Source organism: Tursiops truncatus, chromosome 4 (genome assembly GCF_011762595.2).
Source record: "Tursiops truncatus isolate mTurTru1 chromosome 4, mTurTru1.mat.Y, whole genome shotgun sequence".
Lineage (NCBI taxonomy): Eukaryota > Metazoa > Chordata > Mammalia > Artiodactyla > Delphinidae > Tursiops > Tursiops truncatus.
Window position 1 is genome coordinate 102,634,884 of NC_047037.1, and position 21,119 is coordinate 102,656,002.

At 34.7% G+C, this 21,119-nt stretch overlaps 1 protein-coding gene across 1 annotated transcript in view; it reads right to left on the reverse strand.

Annotated features, from left to right (window-relative positions):
* EPHA3 (EPH receptor A3) overlaps positions 1–21,119 on the reverse strand; it is a 374,642-nt gene that overhangs the window by 350,688 nt on the left and 2,835 nt on the right. Inside the window, exon 2 of the mRNA XM_019922227.3 lies at positions 5,285–5,349. Within this exon, the coding sequence (XP_019777786.1) occupies positions 5,285–5,349 (65 nt within the window). The remainder of the gene's footprint in view (positions 1–5,284; positions 5,350–21,119) is intronic.

Sequence of the window (21,119 nt, forward strand, 5' to 3'; positions counted from 1 at the left end):
AAATTACTGTCATCCCTTGTTTAAAAGTGAGGGTAAGTATTAATGAAGGTAATAGGCCTGTATTAGATCATACTGCAATAAATGACAGAGCCAGAATTCAAATGCAGATGTGCCAATTCTACACGATGTGCTTATTCTATTTTACTATTCTGCCTGTTTTCTTTGACTTCATACTAAAGCACAAAAAAGATAACTTGGGAAAATACAAATAACATTGTAGGACAGAATTATGCATTTCCATAGCCTCAATTTAGAAATTAAGGTATTTGATCAGGAGAGAAAACATTGGATTCTATCAGGAGGCCTTTAACTGGAAAGTATGAGAAATACAAAAAGAATGGATTTAACAGGGAACACGTATTTTTCCATGTAACTCAGTGGTTCTAAGATGTCAGGGTTCCAGGCTGATCTCTCTAATGCTCTCTGGGTTCCACCTTTCTGGCCATTAAGGGAGTGCAGGTGCTCCAGACTGGACATTGGACTATCACAGGGCAAACTCAGAGGCACAAAGCACCTGGCCTCTTCCCATCTCTTTTTATTGGAAGGAAACCTTTCCCATAAGTCATTGGAATTCTGTTCCAGTCTTACTGGCTTCACTTACTCTTGCCTAAACCAATCACTGGCAAAATGACTGTAATTATCATGATTTGCTCTCAGATAAATCAATATTCACCCTGCAAAGTGGCAAGAGGGGTCATTTTCCAGGAACACATGGGAGGGTGAAAACCTGAATAATTTCAGTGTTCTATCAGCAAGGAAAAGCCAGGGTACAGATACTCGATGAGCAACCAATGGGTCATCTATTTGCCAGGAGAGTGTTTTTTATTTAAGTACATTATCACTGTTAAGACACCAATAAATAGCTAAGGAAACCTTTAGGGAAAAAAATCTAAAAGAATTGAAAAGAGGGGGGTGGTATAAAATTTTTAAAAAATCTACAACTGTTGATTTTGAGACTTCTCATTTCAGACTATTCTTTCACTATACCCCCCCCTCCAACCCTCTCTTCATGCTCTTCTCCTTACTTGAGTTTCTTTGAGTCCAGGTTCTAGATGCCTTTGTACTGCTTGACCATCATCTCAATACTATCCTAAGTGAAAACTGTGTAGCCTCCCTCCCTTTAATCCCTCCTCTGGGGTGATACATAGACTAAGACACTGTCAGTCAATCAATCAATTTAAGTACTAGTCATGTGTAAACCAAGGACTCTTTCTACATTGTAATCCAGCAACATATATGGGCTTTGATATATGTTGATTGTCCCCTAAATCAAAGAATATTCAAACTATTGAACTATTTACTAAAATTTCTGAAGATAATTAAGCCCAGAATTCAAAAATTATAATTCATAATTTACAAGGCCAGAGAAGGTTAATTGCTTGTCTAATTTATTAAAGTGAACAAACTTACTACCAGAAAATATCCATGTCAAATAAAACTCTTCTACTGAAAAGTGAACTGCTGTTCATGACCCCCTTGATAATTTCAGTTTACAAGTTTGAGTATTATTTTCATGAAATTCATTTAGAGAAAACCAAAGTTTCATTAAACTTCTTCACAGATACTTATTTGGGGAATTTGTCCCATGCCTAATAGTATAGTACCATACTTTTCTGCCAGGTTTCCTCTAAGATTTGAAGCACCATTTGAAAATAGAGATAGAAGTAATCCTCCCAAGAAAATCGCATAGGTTAATTGTAAGGTTTTATGAATGAATATATCTCTGGGGAAGAGGGTAAATAGAAATAGAAAAACATATACATGAAGGAATGGGTCACTCTTGACAATTTTCCACAAAATACATTAATTTTATATGGCTCATGTGATATAATCATTCCATGAAAGATTCATTTCAAATTTGGAATGAATTATTGGCTTATTTCTTAAAATTTATATTTCAAAAGATTTGGAATTTAGAGCTTCTAATGGGAGTATCGTTGGGACTTAGAGAAGTTGCTGGCAATCCCAGCTCCTCGTGGAGTGACCATAGCTCCTGCTGGAGAGCTTCATTATCCAAACCCTAAGCAAGGGTTTCTCAACCTGGATGCTGTCATTTTGGACCAGATCATTCTTTGCTGCCCTGTTTTTTGTACAAAGACTAGCAGGATGCCTGGTCTTCCACATCAGATGCCAGTAGTGCCCTGCCTTCCCAGTTGTGACAACCAGCATATCTCCATACAAATATCTCCATGGGGCAAAATCAGAATTGCCTCCTGCCTTATCTACCCCTCATCACATGGAGAACCACTGCCCTAAATCAAAAGTGCAGGATTTTCCATGTCGTTTGTGACAACATGGATGGAGCTTGAGTGCATTACACTAAGTGAAATAAGCCAGACAGAGAAAAACAAATATTGCATGGTATCACTCATATGTGGAATCTTAAAAAAAAAAAAAAAATCCATAGAAACAGAGTAGAAAAGTGGTGAGGGTGGGGTATATAGGGAGAGGTTGGTAAAGGGGTACAAACTTTCAGCTATACAAATAAGGCCTGAGGATCTAATGTATAACATGGTGACTATAGCTGATAACACTATATCATAAAACTGAAATTTGCTAAGAAAGTAGGACTTAAATGTTCTCACCAAAAAAAAAAAAAAGAAAAAAAAGAAAGAAAGAAAGAAAGAAAAGAAGAAGAGAGTGGGATATTTCGATAATTCAGTATGGTCTGACATTGTTATAATTTTTTCCTCCAAGGTTTATATTTTAGTTAACCTGCAAACAGATGCACTTTTACTTATTGGGGTTAATTAATTAAAACAATGACTAGTTCAAAGTTGTTTCCAGCTATCATTTCATTTTTTTATGGAAAAGCTTGCATCATAGATATCACTACTGATTTAACTATCTATTCCCTTTAAAACCAAAACAAACACAAAATTCCTCTATCCTTGTCAAATTGAAAATGACAATGATCAGGCAATAAAAATGATTAATTGAATCTAAAGGCACAAACAATCATACAAGCAAAGATGTTAAATCCCAAACTTAAATTGACTCAAGAATTGAGCTTTCACTCAAGAATATCATCAGTTTCTCAAAACGAAATGAATATTAATGTCACATTTTCTAAATTAGTGCTACTTATTTCCTCATGGACATTATGGTTAACATAATACAGGGGGAAGATTTAAAGGAAAAATGTACTACAAATCACCCCAAGACAATAATTCACATACTTGGTTTTTCTTTTATTTTAATCATTTGGAGCTTAAGGTATTATAAACATCATGATCTGTTGAGGAGATTTTTTTTTTTTTTTCTCCCTGCTGGTTTTAATGATAAGCTTGGAGAACCTGACTAGCTGTTTCAGGCCATTTAATGCATCTGAAATAGTGAAGTAACAGCTGCAAGAAGACCAACCAGGAAAGCAATGAAGAGGAGGCCGGAGCGCCTGAGGTCAGCTTTCTGAGGCTAACGGAGAGACTGAAAACTGTTCATGAGAAAACCATAAGCGATTCCTAGGAGAAAGGAGGTAGGAAACTGGGCAAGAGATGAGAAAAGTCAAGAGGCCAGTTACCCTGAGGAGTGTTTCTTAAATTTAATGTGCTTAGGAATCACCTGGGACCATGTTAAGATGCAGATTCTGATTCATCTGGAGTGGGGCCTGACAGCCTGCATTTCTAAGAATCTCCCAGGTTTGGACTCTGCTGGTTGGTGCATGTGTACACTGTGTGTGGCAAGGTTCTAGAACATCCCTCCCCACCCAACATTTCTCTGGAAGTAAAAGTGAACTTTGTTCATGATAAAATCTATGAGATTAACAAGGTAAATGAATTCATTTCCCCAAATTCTCAACATGGAGAAATGTGTTTTCTTTATACCTTCTTTAAAGGAAAATAAGAGGTAGACTGCTGCTTTGATATACAAATTAACTTATTGTTTACTATATATATATATATATATATATATATATATATATATATATATGTAAAGTATCAGTATGGTTTTTGCTTTTCATATCTCCTTAGGCAGCAAGTTTCTATGATATGTTATCTAATGGAGTAATGAAAGACTCAAATTTCTAAAATCAAAATCAAAGTTAGGTTTGAGTTTTGGATGATGAGTTTTAAATGAGTTTTCCAGCTCAATCCTGAGTTTCAACTCATTCGTTATGACTACCCAGGATGTGCTTTTACCCTAACCATTTGATTCCTTTTAAACCTATGGGAAAACCAAACCTTGGCTTACTTCATACTCTTCCCTTCTAAGCAACTAAACAAGGCCTGATAATGTGATAGGTTTTGGCATCATGTCAGTGTCAAGGTGCACCAGGAAGAGAAGCAGATACAAAGATGACAGATAGATGAAGTATCCCTGATGCAAAACATCCGTCGGGGAAGAAGAAGCTGGTAGTAAAAATTAGTATGTTTAGGCACAAAAATCTAAAGACTGAACACCAATACTAAGTCGATGTAATTATAACCTCTTTGAAAAGAGGCTGGCCTAGAAAAAAAAGGAATATACACATTTACTCCTATCACAAATATTCCTAAATAGCACTTTGCATTTTCCACAGCCTATCCTTGGAAACAAAACAGATATGTTTAGGCATTTTTTGTACAATTTTGTAGGAACAAAAAATTTCCAAATGTACGACCCTCTTTTTTCTGAAAAAAGAGAAGGAAAATTTTCTCACACAAAGGCTCATCATAAATATTCGGGTCCCAAAATGCTATACACCTCAGTAATCTGTGTCTGGCTTGACAAAAGATTAAAGGTATATACAGTGCTTAGAATTTAAAGGCAGTCATATTTTCCTAAATAAAATGTCCGGTTTTAAACTGATCTAGACAAGCTGAAGGCACTTTAAGCAAAGAAATTAAGGCAACACAGGCTTATACTGTTCACAAATACCTACCCTATGTGGAACTGTCACCACAGTTGATTTTAAGGCTACAACTCTGGAGGCAACCATCTCCAAATACACACTTTCTACATTACTTAAAATTTAGAGTCTCTCCTCAACTCACCTGTTTTGACCACATCACAAAAAAAATGTTAGGTGATCACGCTTAGATCATCTGCATGATGGTAGTAATAATTAAACTGTTAGTTCATTCAAGCAATTGATAAATTCAGAAGGGGAAAAAATACTTCAAAACTCTCAATAGTTCCATTGGATACAAATACTAAGCTGTGTTAGTCCATGTACTGAATATACTGATAAGCACAACTTGTCATCAGAAGTACAGGAATTCCTGTTCCCAATAATTCCTCCTGCTCTCTAAGAGAGGCAATGGACAGAAGAATCATGTTCCTTTCAATAGTTTACCAAACTCACCCCATGTGATGGGTAGGAGATCCAGCCCAGCTCCCCCTGAATTGTTTTTGAATCCAGTAGATCGACTAAAAGAAAACACAGATAACACAAAAACAGTTGAAAGGAATGAATTCTATTTACTTCTGTCAAGTTAATGTTGTCTGTTGCTGATATAATAATATCAACGTGTTCAAAAAACACGACTCTGTTCATTCTCATTATATGTGTATGATGAGTAGAAGAAGGGAATTACAAAGAAAAGCAACCACATGGAAAGTTAAGGGATCAAAAGTTTCTGTGACTTTTTAAACTGTTTATGTTTGTTTATATATATATATTGTATATTTAATATATTGACAGAATAATTACAGGTTTAGAGAGGACACTATAAAAATACAAAATAGGAAACATTAATGCTAACATGAAATCAAAATAACTGCAAAGACCATTAAATTTAATAAATTGACATGATTTCACTATAAATTAGTTAAGTATGCTTCCATAATGAATCGTATTTCTTTTTGTACATATTTTGATATGACATCTTCATATTGTCCCTGGCCAAAACCAAACATACTATAATAAATACTGTATAAATTGTGTACTTATGTAATGAACAAAATGCTTAGCTATCAATTTGAGGAGAAGCCAAAGCAAAAATATGTATTATAATAGCGTAGCGCTTTGTAAAGCTTTACTTCTTTAAAAAGGGTATTGTTACCCAAAGACTTTAATGATTTCACTCAGAATTTTGTGCTAGTTATTAAAAAGTCTGATGAATAATAAAATATAATAAGAATGTAGTTGCATTTTGAATATATTATTAAAAGAGAAAGGCAAATGATTTATTTTCAACCCAGAGAGTATTAATTTGAAATGGACTGGAAAGTAAAATATAAAAAGATACTTTAAGTTTAATTAATAACAAAGGGCTCATGTTGATTGTCAATCTGTTAAATAATGGAAACTATAGTTTTTCCACATCCTTCTTCTAAGTTAGAAAACAACCCCATGATTGATTAATGGAAGATGTAGAAGAAGTTTACATAAAATATGCAGGTACTATTAACATGAACCAGAGCAGGTGAATCAATAAGTATAATAACAGACAGTCATTTTGAAGGGTTCCATATATTCACAAATCAAAACATAATGTTAATACATGCAAAGCACAACATGACCATGTGTTGTCAATAAAGGGCTTCCTGATGCATGAAAAGCACCACCCTTTCTTTAATCATCCCAATTATTTTCTTACAAAGGAAACATTAATCATATAAATGTTAAGAAAAAGAATTATTTTGATTGATGTTAGAATTCTAAATTTTCAAGCACTGCTTTTTAAAAGAAGATATTTGGTTAGCTGGTTAGATGATAAATATACTAGATGAGTATAAGAAAAATTCCTAATCATTAAGATAAAAAGATAAAGTTCTCAGAGGAAAAAAAACACATAAACTTAACCTATTACACTGGAATTCCTTAATGATTAAACTTTTTTCCCCTCACAATAAATTAATCCCAGTGAGAAGTAATTATATTTAGATAAAAGAAGATAGTTGCTGCATGGATTACATAGTGTAATTTCCATAATGGAATTATTTCCCAGGATATCAGTTTGGAAATTAACAGTATGCTTAATTATATTGAAATTATCTCTAGAAAATGATTTTTAAAAAAACTTCTACCAATTAATGTCACGGATAACATTTCAGATTACATAATGTTAAAGAATTTTTGAAAATATGAGAATACATCCTCACCTTTAAAGTATGTTACCAACATTTATTCTGATAGACATACCTAGCTCAGTTGTTGGTTCTATCACATTCAGCAGTTGATTTCTCTGAGTTTTACACAGGATTTGCATCGTAGAATTTACAGGGCCAGTATTCATAAATCATTGGATCACATTTGTAATACCTTCAGGGGTTTAAATGATTCAATGTTTTTGTGTGTATGTAATAATTGAATATGTACTAAATGATGGATATATGTTATTCCACCTGCTAAGATGAATGGTTGATTTAATTTCAGTATTAATAACCAGAGGAAAAAAGTGTTTGAGGCAAGGAAGATATAAATATTTTCTCCACTTAGTAAATTACTCATTGGAACGTAGGTTGTTAACTAAAGAACTATACCCTTAAGTTTTCTCTGATGATAATGATGAGGGGAAAAGGACTGGCTTTATCACATCAGCATTTGGTTTCAACTCAAAGGAGAAAAGCTAAACCAAAAAGAATTGTATTGCACTGTCAATTAAAATTGGTATAAGAGATTAATTTAATTTATTTCATTTACTCAGAAATTGAATTTTTAGTGCACTCCATTTAGCATGAATGAGGGAACACACAATTAGCAGCATTACTCATGATTCTGACCCTCTTATCTATCAAACATAATTAGGTCTGCACTGGTTATCTCACAATGTTGCTGTGATGATCAAATAATATAAATTTAGTTAAAGCCACCTGAGGTTATTACATGCTATACAGATTCAATGTTCTTGTAAACTTAAAATATTATCTAACAACAGTTCCAATACAAATCTTCTGAATGGTATTGGAAATCAACCATCAATATATGGCCTAATAGAGAAGAAAAGTGACATCAAGACACTTTTTAAAAGCACCTATTTGTGGTTTATAAAGTGCTTTTGTTTATAGCCAAATAAGAACAACACAGTCTAAGAATTCTAGCCACTTAAAGTCAATGGTTACTAGACTGGAATTTGCCAGGATATAAACCTCAAGGCTCCTGTGATCTGTTGTATAGCAATCTTGAGTGCAGCATAATTGAGATAAGAAGAAGAGAAAAGTTAATGGAATTTGAAAGTCAACCTGCTGTGAGTGATGTCTCTGGATACATTGACTAAATCTAACCTTGCAATGCAATATCTTAAACCCCACACTGATATGGGCAAGAACATTAGTTACTAATGCTTTTCCTCTCCCCAAAACGCTGTAGACCTGATCATAGCCTTTCAAGTAGTGCCATTATTCAAATGCCAGGGCAGATAGAATTGTGATGTACAAACATATTGTAGTCTGAGTTTTAATGACACTTTGTAACATGGAATATTTATTTTAATTGCTAAAATTTTTGAGTTTACAATTATGAATTTTAACAAAAATATTAGGAAATTATTCTTAAGGGTAGGTGGGAATATATAAATAGACTAATTCTTTAATGACTGCCTCATGCTAAGTTATTTGCCAAAGATATAAATGGTCTCTTACCAGATTTCATATTCTAATGGTTGATTTCAAAATATTTTTGGTTTGTAACAGAAAATATGTCATTTCATTAATTTCAGAATATTTTCTATTCAAAGAGCTATGTAGCATATATTAACTTCTAAAAGTGATTTAAATTGGACACATTTTGAAGTGTTAGAACTCCACTTGAGATATAAATAGGAGTTTTTGGCAAAAGAAATCATTGTGGGGAGTCTGGATGGATATGGTTCTGGATGTCTTTCACATGCTTTACTCTGTCTAGTCTCACTGCTTTTAAATATAAAAAAATGTATAAATAGGTGAAGGGGTTTACATTCATGAAAACAGTAAAGGAATCTTCACTCAGTCTCCTTGAATTGGCTTTCAGGTGGGCACTAACACGAGATTTGCTGGTCAAAATGATGTGTGGTGTCTGATGAGAATTAGAAGGCGTAGAATGAAGTAAAGGAATAAGAACAAAGTATAGAGTAAACTGGCTCATATTGGTTGTAAGTGCTTCTGGAAAGAAGGAACCCTTGCTGTCATTCCTGCCACTGATCTTTATGTCACTTTTCCCACTTGGCTGAATTACGGATTTAAGATGCTCAGGAGTCTTGTTCTCTCTTCCCTTCTTACCCTCTACAATAATGAAGAGACAATCAAATGTCTACTCCTTTGCTCACTGGCATTGACAACATCATAAAGAATTATCTGTGCCAAGAATTTATATACCACCTTCCCTTCTTACTAATAAGAATTCATTAAAAATTTTTAAAGGACTCAGTCATTAAAATAAGATTTTGCAACAAGTGTTCTCATTTAGTAAGGACAGATTAAAAACTTTAGGTATAAATTTCTGGAGTTTTACATTTAAAGAATCATTAATACACCAAGATTTTTCAAGAGCATTTCAAAATTCTGATTCATAGTGGCTATCTGTCCACTTAGAAAGACTAAGAGTTAAACAAATATTCACATCTTTTAGATTAGGTGCTGCAAATATACAGATAGTACGAAAATAATTTTTAAAATTAAATGCCACAATTTCTTACTGAAGTGGAAGATCATTTCAATTATTTAATAACATATCTATGCTTTGTGGTAATGCTATAGTTGCATTTAAGAAAACATTTAGAAATGTCAAGGTGACAAGTAGGGTTTAATGGCTAAAGAATTTCAGACTTGTAATAATAGATATGTTTTCTTGTAAAACCTTCAGTTACAAGGTGCTTTTATAACCAAGTGCAAATAACTATGAAACCACTACAGCAGAAAGCAAACCCATCCTTTGATTTTGTCTTGTTTTTACTAAAAAATAATGACATTTCCTTTCCTGTTTGTGCCATCACTGTAATTGTCCCAGACACATTTCTTGTACACTATTTATCTTTATCATTTTCATCACTTTCTGTTATGATGAAAAGAGTAGCTTTGCTCTAGGTTACAGATAGCAGAAGAGTCCTTTAATCTGCTCCTAAGTTATACTTAAATGTCTCAAATAGAATACAGGAAGTAATACATTTTGATCTCAGTGTTGTAATTCACTGTATGGTACTCTGGCCAACCATAACATGGAATCAAGAAATCAAGATGTATTTGCTGACAGGAGTCCACCAAAGCTCAGCTTTTCATTTTTACTGTACACACCCAGGTATGCCACAGAGAAGAAATTTAGAGAAGTCAGTTTTATTAATGTACTTATCTATTTCAACATAACTTTTATCTACTAGGATTATATATTCTTAGTTAACAGTTCCTATAGACTTCCTGTTTATGTTTATTTCTAACTAAATATAATTAAAACATCTTTGTAATAGATCATTAGTATTGTATTTCACAGACTAAAACTTATAAAAATGTTTTAAACTATAAATGAAGTCAACTAAAATCTACTAATTGTGGATAGATAAAACTTCTTGTAATCTATGTTAAATTTTACAGGCATTTTGTGTCATAGAAGTATAAATTTATGATAATTTCTCAATCAAATAACCAAGTAAAATAATTATGTAAAAAATTTTAAAAGTGTGTAGTGCTAGACATTTCTGTGAAAACCCTCTTGTTGCATGGTATCAATGGCTTATTTATGGGATATAAGCAGATTTCTGGACAAGGTGGTATACTATCAACTTTTTCGTATTAGCTTTTCTTCCTGGGCAATAATTTTATATTAACTTCTATACAGGCAGGTCCTAATTAAAGAAGAAACTGTAATTAGCTGCCGCATTTCAATCTTTGCCAACAGCAGGAAGAAGTCATTGGAATCAAAACATAGTCTTACAGTAAGATGTCTTGTGTTCTCATGACTACAGCAGCTCAAGGAAATAACAGAAACACAGACCAAAATTCCACTTGAAACTTGGATACTTCAGTAAATGTTAACTCTGTGTTGTTTCTAAAGTGTTAAAATTTTCTATTTTTTGCTTTTTAATCTGAGAAATCTGAAGGTCACTCTGATATTAATACTCTTATGGAGAAAACAGCTATTAAAATATCCCTTGGGAATGTGTTCTTATAACAAAATAATTCTTTCAAATAAATGAGTGGGGATGTTCTACTGTCAATGAGGTTTTACTACATTAACCACCTCAGCTTTGATAATGGTCCCTAGAATAGCAGGTCTCTTTGCTTCTGTGCATCGTCAACCTATATTATGAATCATTTAGACAAGTGAAATGTGTTTCCCAAAATGTAACGTACTAAAAGCAGAACATTAATGATTATGTAAACATTGTACTTTTTCAACACATTTTAGCTTTTTAAAGTGTTCTAGAACAGAAAAAATTGTTTATTTCTACTTTGAAAGGACTTTTTTGACAGATTAAAAAGTGAAAAATGAAAATATATCCTTCAGTTTGAAATTATATAAATAATCATTAGGGCAAATAGGCACTCAAGCATTAGCACATATATTTTGCCTTCACACCATAAATTCAGGCTGTCTTGGTATATACTTTTTATTATATCGCTTGATTATTAACCTTTGACTACTAAATGTAAGCTATCTGTTTAGTCAGGGTTTGAACAATGGCTATGAAAATGGAATAGAACGTAGAAGATGGCCTACAAAACAATTCTAATATAGTAGTTATTTTCAAAATAAAAATGTGCTTGGAAGTCCCTTGGATATAAGGATTCAAATTTTAACATAGGGAACAAAAAGTGTAGTGATTAAATTAAATTTCAATTTAAAAACATTCTTTGGAAGATATACAGATTGCCAACAAACACATGAAAGAATGCTCAACATCATTAATCATTAGAGAAATGCAAATCAAAACTACAATGAGATATCATCTCACACCGGTCAGAATGGCCATCATCAAAAAATCTACAAACAATAAATGCTGGAGAGGGTGTGGAGAAAAGGGAACACTCTTGCACTGTTGGTGGGAATATAAATTGATACAGCCACTATGGAGAACAGTATGGAGGTTCCTTAAAAAACTAAAAATAGAACTACCATACAACCCAGCAATCTCACTACTGGGCATATACCCTGAGAAAAACATAATTCAAAACAAGACATGTTCCACAATGTTCATTGCAGCTCTATTTACAATAGCCAGGAGATGGAAACAACCTAAGTGTCCATCAAGAGATGAATGGATAAAGAAGATATGGCACATATATACAGTGGAATATTACTCAGCCATAAAAAGAAATGAAATTGAGTTATTTGTAGTGAGGTGGATAGACCTAGAGTCTGTCATACAGAGTGAAGTAAGTCAGAAAGAGAAAAACAAATACCATATGCTAATGCATATATATGGAATCTAAGAAAAAAAAAAAGGTCATGAAGAACCTAGGGGCAAGATGGGAATAAAGACACAGACCTACTAGAGAATGGATTTGAGGATATGAGGAGGGGGAAGGGTAAGCTGTGACAAAGTGAGAGAGTGGCATGGACATATATACACTACCAAATGTAAAATAGATAGCTAGTGGGAAGCAGCCGCATAGCACAGGGAGATCAGCTCGGTGTTTTGTGACCACCTAGAGGGGTGGGATAGGGAGGGTGGGAGTGAGGGAGACGCAAGAGGGAAGAGATATGGGAACATATGTATAACTGATTCACTTTGTTATAAAGCAGAAACTAACACACCATTGTAAAGCAATTATACTCCAATAAAGATATTAAAAAGAAATAAAATAAAAAAAAACATTCTTTTATATCACAAAACTTTTATATCACAAAACTTTTTTTTAATTTTAAAAGAAGCCCAATGTAGAATAAATTGGTTTAAATTTCTAGAAAATTAAAATCAGGATATAGCTTGGACTTCATCATATTCTAGAGGATATCTACATCTAGACTTTATGTCATACACCATGACTGTTGTCTACAGACATACACACACACACATATAAACAAACTCTTCAATGTATAAATATGGGTCTTTATAAAGGCTCACAAAGGATCCAGTGAAGCGCCACATGCCTATCAGTTTAATTCAAAACTCTAGCCCTTTACTTTTCATATTAGGAGCATAGTGTCAATGGAAAGTATCAAACAATTAGTGCTGTGGTGGTCAGGAAACTTCATTTATCACTGCAAGAGAATGCAGAATTCAGACAAATCTCAATGTTTTTTCTTGGTAGTGTAGTCATAATATGAATAGCACCTATAGAAGCTTCTGTTCTGGGATGGTCTTTTTTGATATTCAATCATGTGCATTTCCAATACACACATGTGTGTGCATGTATATGTTCACACAGAATTTACATTGAGCTTAGATATGTGCTTATTAAAATAGCTATTTCTGAATGTTTGGTTCTTTCAAAAGTGCTTTTTACTTGTATATGTATTTATTATGCATTCATTCAAATTATTTATAAAGTTTTCTAGATATATGCAGTAAAAAAAATCTGGGTTATAATTATCCCTATTACACAAATTTAGGCAAATCATTTAGTCTTCTCTCTTTGTTTTTACTAATTTATTGTTGTTATTATTAACTTTATCTTTAAAAAAAAATCTTCCTTATATTCCAGGGACTCAGTTTTAGGCAGCTAATCTTCTGTAAAGATTCATATTGCACTTTTTATGACTTTCACGTCTATATTAAAAGTTTTTTATGTAAGTATTCATTTTGTAGTCCCAACTAAGCTGTTATTTTCAAGGCCTTTCAACATGCTGATAACCTTCTTTTCCAAAATCTAGTAACTAATTCTCAGGTGTGCACTGTTTGGTAAATAAACCAAATTATTGCAGTATGAAAGATGAGTTAATTTTTTTCTTAACAGTTTTCTTAATTCATTTTAATGTTTTTTAAAATTTATGCCTTTGAAATTAAATATAGAGTTCTAATGTTTTCACTAGGGCTAGGGTAGTAAAACTTGAGTTTCCAAAGGATCACCTTTGGAAAGGAAAATTTAAAGGGAATGGTTCAGTTACATAAGGGGACAATACTGTTGGTCACACACATGCACACACACACACATACATACACACACTCACACACAGTGTTGCACATAGACTTTTCCTCAGAGTGTTGTTCTGCTTAACCAGAGGATTATTTAGACAATCTACAAGGAAGCGATTGGAAATCAGCTTCCCAGCCTAACTTCTCAGTGTGAAGATTGCTATCATATGCAATAAAAAAGTACCTTTCTAAAATCTATAGAATTTTATTTATTGCTAAATTACTTTTGAAAATCAAGAAATAAAGCATATGTTAACTACTAACAAGCTGTTCTCTGTTTCCCGTACTCTTCCTGAGATAGATAGGGAATGCCTAAATTTCATATTGATTAGAAACTAACTAACTTTATCACTGGCAAAAAATAAATTTTAAAGTCTCATTTTTTATCAAGGGAGGGAGCGGGGGGGATGGGTGTTATTTTTTTACTGGACCTGCAGAATTTATTGATCTACCTTTATTATTTTAAAGACGATAAATTAACCTCCCCTTAGTGAATATACAGAAAATTCAAGATGAAACTATTTTCATATTGATTAAATAGACTTATCAGCAATAAAATTAACCCAGGCTTCTCCCCTTGCTCCAGTCCCCACTGGGTAATCTGTCAAGAATTTTTGTCTTAAAACAAGAGGCAACTCAGTTTGGAGACTTTGAAGTCACATTACATTTTCTTGATTTGAGAGAGCTCTGCAAAATCATATATGAACTAGAACATTAAATAGTAGGGAAAACAGTTGTTGATTCTAATCCATCAGAAGTGAGAAAACAAAAGTTTGTTGCTAAGCCTTTGCTTTTGCTCATGGAAAATGTGCCAATAGCAATAGCTTGAGTGGTTAGAAAACTCATAGGGAACCTAAATGATAACACGTTTGAAAACTTTTTTTCTCATGTTTCAGAGAAGAAAGCAAGGTACTGAAAGCAGCTTTCTGATTTGAAAGCCTGATGTCATCAATATGCTATTTTTGCTCTTTGCCAGGTTAACAGAATTTATTGCAGTAATTAATGCAAAACATATGTGCTGAAACACCCACATGAAAAATATAATTGCCCCCAACTTAATTTGCTACCTTTCAAAACCCTGTTTTAGCTACCTTTTCTCAATGCCTCCACTTAAATAGAGTACAAGTGTTTTTATGAAAGAGGATATAAATCTTTATAATTTATTTTCTCATCTTAAGTAATATATAAATTATCTTTTAAATAGGGGAAAGTTTCCATAGAAATTAAAGTCTACTTTTTAGGCCAAGTTCTACTTCCACCCATTACTGACCTTTATGACAATTCCAATAGTTAATTCACACTTCATTTTTATTATATAAATCTAAAAAAAAATCACATCCAGGTTATATTGATAATTGCCTCACAATCTCTGTGTATGGAATTCATGACAATAATCTTTCCGGGGTGAGGAAAGGAGTGTCTGAGGGTCAGGAAAGGAAGACAGAGGTAAGAATGTATGAAGAAAACACATCACAGATCACATCTTTTATTCCTCTGTCCACATCAAATTTTCTTTAATTCTTAGTGAGTCCCCAACCTATGCAGATAATCATACCTTATGAGGGTAAACACTGCAGATTCAAAGTACTCTTTGAAGTACTTTTTTGAAAGTACTTTGAAGTCTGATTTTTCACACAAATACTCTGAGTACTTCTAAGATTTTTCTTGCGAGTCAACAAGACACATTAGTATAGTCAGTAGGATTGAGGTTGAGAAGCTAGAGCTTTTCCTGAATAGGAGACCTCCTTAATTTACAGGCATTTGTGTACAGGAGAAAACATATGAGGTTAACATCAGAAGACAGACAAGAGAGGGCCAGGCTCAGTTACTACTTTATTACGATGAGTTTACTTAGTTTCCTCAGTTGTAAAATGGGAGATATCATAATACCTACTTTAGGGCGGCTTTAAGATTAAATGAGGTACAGTACGTACTCAATGACAATGTAAGGGAAAAATCTTTCCAGCCAGTGGAACTCTGTGTAATTGTTATCTGATTACTGGGCATGACACTGAAGCCATATTTAGTCTTGGAATGCCCTGGATTCAACAATTCTTTTATGAAAAACATTAAAGTTTTGATGACCACACAAACATCAACATCAACCAACTACTAACCTACCTCGGTAATGCCGCTCGCAGAAACCCTTCCTGGCCCATTCCAGGTTTACTCCCAAAATCAGAAGAGGGAAAATCCTGTTTTCATTTAAAAAAATGGTGCCAATCAAATATGGGGCTGTGGGGAAAACAGACAACTTTCGATTGTGCACGGGGTGGGGAGTGGGTTTGTAGAACACGCCCCTTAGCTCTCCCGAGGGACCTAACAGGTGGCATCAGTAGATGGTCTTAACGAAAACTGAAAAAACAAAAGTTCTTCATTTTCGTCTAGAGAGATATCTTTTGAAAATTCAAGAAACAGCAAAGGGGTCGGGAAACACAGCAGCAAGCAGGACAATGGACGTCTCAGGCTCGTCCCAACCGAGCGGGCCGGGTTCGAGGCGCTTTCCCAACTCTACAGGGAGTTCTGTGAACCCTGGAGAACCCTGTCCCTCTCCTGCACCTGTCACCTCGCGGGGCCGGAACTTAGGAGGGCAGACCGCGCCAACTATGGACGCCAAGCTGCAAAGACTGCCAGCTATAGGGGGAGGTGGGGAGTTGAGGGTGGGGGCGATAGAGACCTCGGGTCAGAGTCTGTTGTGAATGTCGGGACTTGCCTGGCGCGTCCGAGCCGCTCGCGCTCTCCCCAGGTAAGGAGAGTCCAGGTGCTGGGGAGGACGCCACCTCTCCGAGCGCCGGCAGCTCCGTAGTCGCAGGCAGAGGGCGCACGTTTGCCTCTCGCCCGCCCCGCCTACGCCCGGCGCTAGTTTCCGCCGAACTTGGCGCCCTCGCGCTCCCGTGGCTCCAGCCTCCGCCCGGGCTACCAGCGCCCGGCGCCGGCCGCCGGCAAGAAGCCGGCCGCCTCGGGGGCTCCGCGCGTGCTCGCCGCCCGCCGCCTGCGGGAGGCCGCTCTAGCTCGCAGCGCCCGGGCAGTGCGCTTTGGCCGCCGGGCGCGGAGACGCTCGCGCACAAAGAACCACCGAACCCCGAGGGCTGAACTGAGCTGGAGGACGTGGACCCGGAGATGGGCTTTTCTGATCCCATCTTGAATCCGATGAGGAGTGAAAAGTAGTGAATTGTTGGTAGACTCCGTTTTCCCGCCGCACCTATGAGCCTGGTCCCGGCGGCGGCGGCGAGTTTGAGGTTAAGATGCCCTGGTGGTGGGTGTGGTGGCCGCGAGGGCGCCTGCTCATCCGTCAGTTGCCATATCCCTGGAATTCCCCGTAAAGCTCTGTTTCGTGCTAAAATTTCTCAGGGCACACTTTTGGAATTTAATCAGTATTGCATTATCAAATGTGGGAGGTGTGATGCGAAGGAAGAGAAGCGCCATCATACCTCCTGTGGCCACCCCAGTTCATGGCTAAGGTTATTCACAACAGTTTATTTGTACAGTGCTGCCACTTGTTTTCCCCCTCATTCCTCGCCTATTATTCTGACTTCACCATGTTGGTTTGGATTATGTGGATTTTCACCCTCTGCTTTGACTGGAACAGCAGGACATGGTTTAAAATGAAGAGAGGGAGGGGGTTCCCCACTCAGGGCTTGCAGTTTAATAACATCACTCCAAGTTGGAGGCTTTACTGCTGAACTGGTTTTGATTCCATCCATCCTCCACATGCATACGCCCAGGCTTCCAAAGGGGTTTGGCTTACACTCTCAAAACTTTCCTAGACAAAATATTTTCTTCAGGGGAAAAATCAAAAGTGTGTAAACTTGAGAGGAGAAACAAAAGCACGCAACGCCCCCCAAATCCGCACCCCGCCCCAAACACACACCCTTTTGTGTGTGTGTGTGTGTGTGTGCGCAGGTTTTTAGAGATCTACTAAAAATTGATTAGCCAGATGTTTGACGTGGTAAATATTTTTCTTTTAAGCAAAAGACAAATATTATCATTGGTTTTAGAACCTTTGCATTTCTCTACCTCTCCATCTTTCTAATCGACTTTTTATTTTCTATTCTCTTGCAAAGACGTTTTTCCTCTTTGTAATCCACTACTTTTTTTTTTTTTTTTAATTTCACAGAAAGCTGGTAGGAGGCAAACTAAAACTTGCTGACTTTCAGACTTTTCCAAGAGGAAAACTTCTGCCAGGTTCCAAGAACTACCTGATTTTAGGGAGCTGGTAATAGACACAGAGAGTGAAATCAAGGGGTGCACATGTGCCCACACACTGATTTCCAGGAGGGGTGTCTGCCTAGATTGATTTGTGTCTTGGAATCCTTTGCATTTTATAAACGTCCAAGAATGTTTTTATTTCTAAAGTCATTACAGAAGAATTAAGGTTTTCAAATTTCTTAGAAATAAATTTCAAAGCCTGGTTTTCAGTATACCTGGATGAATAATATAATGAACGTTTTACACCACCAGTCACCCCTTTATTTGAAAAATCTGTGGAAAGCTACTTGTGCACTTGGTAAAAGCCCTGCTCTGACCCTCCCTGGTGATAAAATCCAGATCTCTGAAAACAGAATCAAAAAGGGGGCACCTGCATCTATTTTTCTAAATCTTTTATCAAACAGGAATTAAAAGAACAAGATTTATTAAAAGTTTTAAAGACAAGTGTGTAAAAAATAAAGTTGAGGATCTTGACAGAAAATGATTTGCAAAACAGTGTTCTTCCAAGAAATACATATTTCTCTTTCCATCTAGTATTTATGCCAAACAAAATCATTGGAAAATGACTAAAATCAAAGGTAACCCACATCACAGATTTCCTAGTAAGTAAATGTCTGTAAGAACTTATCGAGTTTTGATGATTTGTGGAAAGTTTTATTAATATTTTCTTGAAGATTTTATGACTTGGAGAATGTAACTCTCAAGAAGAGTTCTTGCTGTTTCCATTTGTGTTGAAGTTAGTAAATCAAATATACTGTGGAAATATGTTTTGCCTCTAAAAATCCTTTGCATATGTAACTGATTATTTGATATTTAAAAATTGCATATATTTTATTTCAGAAAAAATCCAGAGTTTCAGAAACAATTTTGACATTTAGGGATCTTCATAAAGAAAGTTATTTTGAGAAACTATTAAAAGTGAAGGACTCTTAAAGAACACACCAAAATTTGAATATTAAAATGTGGATAATATATAGACACGATAAAAAATCTTATGTCTTTTCTTTAAAGATAATAAGTTTCTTATGAGTCAAGGTGAAACTACTAAATTGTTTATAAAAGCAAAGAGTAAACCATAATTATATTCAAGTAATAAAAATCTTCACATGAAACTCCATAAATCTACTACACAATGTTAACAAAATACCTTTAAGTTATGATTGTACACAACGTTTTGTTTAAAATGTTTGTATTCATTTTATGTACTTTTCATTGTAGCTCCCAATTACTAGTGTTTCATGGGAAAGACAACTTTATATAAAATGCACCATAATCTTACACGGGGTAATGTTGTTTTGTTATATGTAGTTTCCCTTTTATGGTTCCAGTTGCTTTTGAGTTATAAACATATTCAATTGACTTTATATCTTAAAATGGGTAGAAAAATCATATTAACTACAGCACCAATAATAAGAAAGTATAAAATTGAATCTGTTCAATTATGATGAAGCTGGTTTGTACTTATAAGTCTATTGTTATTGCAAGAATATTTACTATTTAAGAGTTTTTAATTGCTCATTTATAACAAGGACAAGAATGGCGTGATATATAAAACATAAGAGTGAGGAGAATGGGGTATCAAAGTGGACATTTCCCCACTTGAATTATTATTATCAATATTAGTCTTTAGGAAGATATAGATTCAGAATGAATTAATTTCATGATAGATTTTGAGAGGTTGCAAGAAGTTTCTTTCCGGCACAATCAAAATATTATCGTAGCAATTCAGGTTGTCAGTAAAAGCTTAAACAAATTTGCTGATAATCCTGTTAATGACCTAGGTCAAGTGTTAACTGTTGTGGGTTATAAAATAGTGAAATTAAGGTTTCTCCTACCTCCAGGCAAATAGCAAAGTTATAACTGTTGGGGGGAAGTAGGGGCGAGCCATTAGGAAAGCTATTAAATTACAAAAATGTATAATGCATTCAATTATTTAGTCTAGAATGATAAAATGCTATTAAAAGCAAATGTAAACTCTCTTTAAAAAATAACTATAATGGTGATATGACAGCTTAGTTCTCTATTAATATTTCAACCACAATGTGTTATTATTTGAGGAAGTGTTTATACATGAAAATGATGCCAAGTCATACTGATTTTTAAAAAGGGAAAAATCTATTATTTTAATGTTTAATGTCTCCATCATTTGCCTAATATTCAAAGGGAAGCATACAGTGTTCATCTCTAAGTTTTACTTTTGAGCTTTAAACGATCACATAGTATCCTTTTGTACTTAAGTGACTTACGTTCAGTGAAATACATTTCATATAGTGTGCCTACCACTCCTATAAAAATCTCCCAAAAAAAGTAGTATATATATGAAGATTGAATTTTATTCACTTTAATTTTGAAAACTGATTTCCAGTGTAAAGAACTCTATAGGTAAATGTTAATCTAAATTACAAACACTTTTGGATAGAAAAATTATTTAGTATATTATGTACTGATGAATAAGAAGTGCATTCTGCCTCAGAAAGCTTCAAATGTAGAAAAGTGTCTAAAGAGATTACTTTATCCACTGCTAAAAGAGATTATACAAACAATAGTTGATTCTTTACTTTATATCAAGTTTTAACCACTTTGTAAAGTTATTTTTATTTAACATTATCATCATCCATCTGGGATGGCAACAGGGAGCAAATATATAAACTTTTCTAATAATACATAATGTAACAATCCTATTTTGTCATGAAAAGTAGTTGATTTCCCATGGAAGTCTTTTCTTGATGTGTCATGTAAACAGACCTGGTAAGATTTTAATAAAGTTCCCTGCAGCTTTTGCAAAGTTTCTATATAAGTATATAGGCCAATTCTTGATTTAAATAACCATCAAAATTATAAATAATTGTCATCAAAGAGGCCAGTCATAGAAAGTATCATCTGGAATCATTTTCTTGAAGGCATATTAGAAAGTTATCTGTAACTGGATTAATAAAAGGAAAGTTCATACTAAACTTTTTTTCTAAGTATTTTTCTCTTATCATGGACCCATGGCATTTC